Genomic DNA, 6,230 nt, shown 5'->3' with positions numbered 1-6,230 from the left:
TACAAAATTTCATAATTTCTTTTAACAATTATACTAATTAAAATTATATATTTTAGTGTTTAGCATTGCACGCTTTGTTAAATTAAGCATAACATAACATTCATTAATTGATTAGCACAAAACATTGCACAAGTAATCTCGTTGACCATAGTAAATCACTAGCTCCATTACCAACCAGGGCGTTGACTTCCCCTGTTTAAACCAAAATCCAATCAATTTTTTTTCGCTTAAACAGAATCCAATTCTTATTTGGAAAAACTAATAAAGTTTAAAATCACACATTCCACTCAATCAACTCTTCTTTTATCCAATTCACTTCAACATATACTTACACATATACATACACACTTTTAATTATTTCTCGATCCGTTTGGTCCCATAGATATTTTATGAGCGGAAGTGAGGGAAGTTCCGGCCACTCAGGCGCCGGCGGCGACGCTACGCCGGAGACGAAGAAGCACAACAAGGCGAAAGTTAGCCGGACGTCGTTGATACTGTGGCACGCTCATCATAACGATGAATCGGCGGTTCGGAAGCTTCTGGAAGAAGATCCGGAGCTAGTTCATGCTATTGATTATGATAATCGAACTCCGCTTCACGTTGCTTCGCTTCACGGTTGGATCGAGGTTGCTAAGTGCTTGATTGAGTTCGGTGCTGATGTTAATTCTCAGGATCGCTGGAAAAATACGGTCAATGTTAATATTATGTATTGTAAATGTGATAGTCTGATATATCTATGTGAATTATGAATTTCAAGTTGAAGTTTAGTAGACGAGGCGAGAACATGTGTTTTTATGTATCTGTATGTGATAGTATGATGTTAGCTGTGTGAATTTTGAATTGCATGTTGAAATTTAGTAGACCGAGTCGAGAATATGTGTTTTTGTGTATTTGTATGTGATAGTATGATGTTAGCTGTGTGATTAATAAATTGCAAGTTGAATTTGAGTAGACTGAATTGAGAAAATGTGTATCTTTTTTTTGTTTGATTTTTAGTTGTGTATGTAGTGTGCGGATATGGTGATCTTAGTTAGAGTTAGTTTGAGTATGATGCCTGAAGTTGATTTGTATTTAATGACAGCCTCTAGCGGATGCAGAAGGAGCAAAAAAGAAAAGCATGACTGAGTTGTTAAAGTCGCATGGCGGCCTGTCTTTTGTAAGTTATAAACTCTTTTTTGAAATATTGAATTGGTGGATTGGTAATTTGGTAGGGTTAAATGTGATCGATGTTTTGTGATGTTCCGTGTATTTGTTATGTGTATTTCGTGTGATGTGTGGAATAAGCATTAGGTTGTGGTTGCAGGGGCAGAGTGGAAGCCATTTTGAACCGAAACCTGTTCCGCCTCCTCTACCCAAAAAGTGTGATTGGGAGATCGATCCTTCTGAGCTGGACTTTTCACATTCAGCTACCATCGGGAAGGTTTGTATTGATGAGTATAATACAGTTTATCCAAATCGTGATTATATTTTATTTTAGTGCATTCATGCACTTTCACAATTGCTGTATTTATCTGTGCGTCTCGAGTCTAGACTCGCAACAAAAAATATCAGAATAATCTAGAAGGGAATTGTATGCAAGTTTTGGAAGTAAAAAGTTGACAGGGCAATGTTAGTATTCGAAAGTAGCTCGTAGTCCTGAATACCTAATTTAGGAGTAGCTGAAGTCGCTTTAAATAATGGTGTGGTGCCAGTGTCCATGTAGTGTAGTCTATTTGTGTGATATATGAGTATCAACGTTTGTAAGATTTATTATAGATGACAGTGTACTCTTTCATTATAAGAAATTCATACTTGACATTAATGCTTTGTTGATGAAATAGGTCATAGATCTGGCCACCACAAAGTAAATATGAAGTTAACGGACCTTATACATGTATGTTAGCTATAAATCCTGATGTTTCCTAGAGCTTTCACCTCATAATATATTTCCGGCCCAAACCGTAACTTCCGAATGTGTTTATAAAATGTAGTCTGAAACACTTGACTGGAGTTGCTATGCTTAAAATAAATTATCTGCCTCAAGAGTTATGGTTCCATCTATTGACTGCCATTTGAAAGCAATGAGGTGCTTAGAAAACAAAGTAATCTTTCCATGTATAAGAGATTGGCTCCCAATTTAATTACCGCGTCTCACGTGGTAAATGCTTCCTGTTAAAAATGTTACAAATATTTGTACTTGTTTGCCTTATAGGGTGTAGGATCATGTATTCTTACAAGTTCTAGAGGTTACTCCTTGGCAGAATATTCTTACACCCTGCTCCCAAGCTTTAAATAGGGAGGAAAGCAGATGAAAGGAGAGTAAAATAATGTAATTTACATTCTGTATGTGCTCCCAATCTATTTCTTTTAAGAAGGAAGGTAGTGTAGAGGAATGCAAATTTCATATGCTTTCCTTGCAATACTTCCACTACAAAAGTGTGTGGTGGAGATTAAAAAAGACTTAAGATTATCAATACACCCTTACTACCTTAATTATCCATTTTAAAACATAAGGATATAATTGTAATTTAAAAACTAACTTTATGCTTTACTTGCAACTCCGGAGCACGTGAATGAAAGTAGTTTCGCTCTTTATCTTTTTAAACTTGTGAGCGAGTGAAAATTTTCACATTCCATGTCATTTACTTCCTCATACATTTCTTTGCTTTCCGCCCTTTAAAAACTCGAGGGGGTGGGATACACCATAATACGATAACACAATTACTTCTTTATGTGAATTAGTATCATCTCAGTCTTGTTTATTTTTCTTCGTTCAGTACTCTAATATTTATACTTACGAAGTTCTTATTGGACTGCAAATATATATAGATTCTTGTCAGTTAACATTTCCAGAGAACCCTGAATATGGTTTTACTTCCCAATTTGTGTCAGGGGTCTTTTGGCGAGATCATAAAAGCAGGTTGGCGTGGGACACCTGTAGCTGTCAAGCGTATCCTTCCAAGTCTTTCAGATGATAGATTGGTGATGTATGTGCACTTTTTGTTCTTACTTTCCATAATACTATTAATATTTGTAGAATTTATACATTCTGCTCTAATGTATGGTTTTTGACCCAATAGCTCTGTATTTTACAAACATAATCAGGCATCTTTTATACAACGAAAAAGTACTTACAATAATAAGTCTACGTTGAAATGGATAAAAGTCCTCTATTAAGTTGTATGAAAAAAATCTTCCATTTACTTGTATGCCAAAATTTATATCTGATAATTTTTGCACTGTCGAAACTCAACTGTATGCTTAATGATTAATTTTAGATTTGGTCAATTCAACTCAAAGGGAGAAATACAATATTTATGTACTTAACTTGAGCAATGGGATATGAAATAACAAGTTATATCGCCGAGTGACTCTGTTACTTAATATAAAAAATGCCGTGATTACTAGCAATATACTTTTATGAAGTTTTGCTACCACTACCAGAACAGTCCTTGTTGTAGATATTCTGTGTTTTTTTTATCCCGTTCTAGTTTCACTATCCCTGCCTGAAAGGTTCCTTCATCTTCTTTTTTTTTAAAATAATGCAGTCAGGACTTCAGGCATGAGGTAAATTTGCTAGTGAAGCTTCGCCACCCAAATATAGTGCAATTTCTCGGAGCAGTTACGGATAGGAAGCCGCTAATGTTAATTACTGAATTTTTACGAGGGGTAATCAAGGGATTTGCATATATTTTATTCTCTTGTTATTGTGTTATTGGATTTCAACGTGGATCTGAAGACATTCTGTATCAAATGTCAGTTCACATATTTTCTATATAAATCATTCTTATAACTTTACAAGTGAAATTGTGGGATACAAACAGTATTAGTTTGTACCAGGAATGTCATAAAATGCCCCACATACTAATATAGGAAAGAACTTGCATGATACTGTTTAGCTTCTCCAGACTTAGATAAGTAGTCCATTAAACCTTTTCATCTTATATTATAGGGTGATCTCCATCAGTTTCTAAAGGGGAAGGGTGCACTTAGTCCAGCAACAGCTGTCAGCTTCGCATTAGACATTGCCAGGTACTTCGAAGTTCGAACTTTGCCTTTTTAAGTTTCCATTAACAAAAAATATTGGGTGGGCGGATGGGGGGTTCTTTAGTACAGTCATTGTAAAGTATTTATAGCATAGAAAAATGCTAGAGACCTAAAAAGTTGTCCAAAAATTTTCCACAAACGCTTATGTGTCACAAGCTTAATTGGTAACTTTCCGAATAAAAATCCGAGACCTTGCGTGTATACATATGTGCCCACAAATAAAAATGTGCCACGTGTCATTTGGGGATTTTTTTGGGGTCTGTAGCACCACTCTTTTAGCTTAAAGAACTTGTGATAATAGTAGTTAGCCAATTTTGAACCTTAAACTCTTCAGAATATCATAGCATATATAATGTCCATCAAATTAGCTCGTACACAGTTACTTCTGCTATGTTATCGTTCAGTATTTAAGTATTTTTGTCCGAAAGCTATTGCAGGCTAGTCATACTAACTACCAACTGGTAATTTGTTATGGCCTTAGATTAAAGCAGAATCAGCATGACAATTATTTTAACTGGATAGATAAAAACTTTTTAAATCAACTTTTCTTTGAGTTAATAATGGGGTGTTTGGTGTGGCGGGAAAAAATAATGGTGTGTTTGGCATATTCATGTGGCATAATTTTGAAATAGGTATATAGATGTTTCTTTTTATTTTTTTTTCCTTTTTGCATTTGAATCATGAATTGGTACTAAGATATATAAAGGTAACTAAATGCGTCTTTTTCCTTGTTCTTATTCTTTTTTCAACTGAATCATGATTTAATACTAAAATATATAAATTTGAATTGGCAGAGGCATGGCTTATCTTCACAATGAGCCCAATGTCATAATACACAGAGACCTAAAACCAAGGTTTGTTGCTTTTATGTTTGAGAACTAACATGTCGGACTGCGGAACAGAATTCGCACTAGTATTGGTTGTGGAATTCTGATGATTTTATATATATCGGTACTGACTGGTGACTATTTTTTAGAAATGTTCTTCTGGTCAACTCCAGTGCTGACCATTTAAAAGTTGGGGATTTTGGACTAAGCAAGCTTATCAAGGTGCAAAATTCTCATGATGTATACAAATTGACTGGCGAGACTGGAAGTTGTGAGTGTTTGTTTTATAATAATTTCACAGTTTAGATCAAGTTCACACTTATACTCACTTTTTTCTTCTTCTATGTGGGGAAAACTTCTGCATTGAAACAAAAGACCGGTACATGGCTCCTGAAGTCTTCAAGCATCGTAGATATGATAAGAAGGTTGACGTTTTCTCTTTTGCAATGATACTATACGAGGTACTATTCTCTTTCTTAATGTGCTTGAAAAGATTATGAAGCAATTGATTGAAGTCTACAAGCTGATCAAAGTATTTTTTTGCAGATGTTAGAAGGCGATCCACCATTATCACACCATGAACCTTACGAAGCAGCCAAATATGTGGCGGAAGGGCACAGGCCTATGTTTAGGGCCAAAGGCTTTACTCAGGAATTAAGAGAGTAAGTTTAACCATATGTAGTGTGCTGACTCCATAAAATTCTGTACACATAAGTAAATTCTTTATAGCTAACGGTTCATTGGGTTTGTACTTGTTCATGCTTCACATTATTATAGGTGCTAATTTCTGTGCCATTTACTTCATTTTAGGTTGACAGAACAGTGCTGGGCAGCAGATATGAGCAAGAGACCTTCATTCCTGGATATTCTCAAAAGGCTCGAAAAAATAAAAGAAACTTTACCATCAGATCATCACTGGAATATCTTCAAGCATGACCCGGCATCATGATGAAGAAGCTGCTTGGACCAATTTCTTAGCCATGAGTGACTATTTGTAATAAAGTTTTAGAATATGTAGAATATGTAAAATTATTTTTAAATTTTCCACATACAAGATACAACCTAATTTAGTTTCAATATTTTTGAAATAAGAAATCTTGTAACAAGTTGTTCAGTACCATCAGTCTATCACCCTGCATCTCTCGAGTCTTAGCCTGATAATCAATATAGTTACTAATTTTATTCTGAAGTTCAGTATGTATTCTCATTAACTTTTCCCACCAAAGAGTTCCCATGATCTATTGAAGCGCAAAGCCCTTACTTCAACATAATGTATTACTATCAAATACTGCAAACGACTGGACATATATAACCCAATTAAAAAAAGCCGCTTCTTCTCCAAAACAGACTTCAAATTGAAAGTGAAAGCAAACTTAA

At 35.0% G+C, this 6,230-nt stretch overlaps 1 protein-coding gene across 1 annotated transcript; it reads left to right on the top strand.

The window, feature by feature from the left end:
- The first annotated feature begins 224 nt into the window (after positions 1–224).
- LOC141667549 (serine/threonine-protein kinase VIK) lies at positions 225–5,973 on the top strand. The gene is made up of 11 exons (XM_074474094.1): positions 225–689; positions 1,082–1,156; positions 1,304–1,420; positions 2,872–2,966; positions 3,528–3,648; positions 3,932–4,011; positions 4,821–4,880; positions 5,003–5,124; positions 5,229–5,314; positions 5,400–5,515; positions 5,664–5,973. The coding sequence occupies exons 1-11, from the start codon at positions 390–392 to the stop codon at positions 5,800–5,802; spliced, it is 1,311 nt and encodes a 436-aa protein (XP_074330195.1). The 5' UTR covers positions 225–389; the 3' UTR covers positions 5,803–5,973.
- The last annotated feature ends 257 nt before the right edge of the window (positions 5,974–6,230 follow it).

This window comes from Apium graveolens, chromosome 6, assembly GCF_009905375.1.
Source record: "Apium graveolens cultivar Ventura chromosome 6, ASM990537v1, whole genome shotgun sequence".
NCBI classification, from domain to species: Eukaryota; Viridiplantae; Streptophyta; class Magnoliopsida; order Apiales; family Apiaceae; genus Apium; species Apium graveolens.
This window is presented reverse-complemented; position numbering and strand designations above follow the sequence as displayed.

Coding starts and splice junctions, on each gene's coding strand:
- LOC141667549 (XM_074474094.1), top strand. CDS start 390: ATGAGCGGAAGTGAGGGAAGTTCCGGCCACTCAGGCGCCGGCGGCGAC. Junction 690..1,081: donor AGGATCGCTGGAAAAATACG/GTCAATGTTAAT, acceptor ATTTAATGACAG/CCTCTAGCGGATGCAGAAGG. Junction 2,967..3,527: donor TCAGATGATAGATTGGTGAT/GTATGTGCACTT, acceptor AAAATAATGCAG/TCAGGACTTCAGGCATGAGG.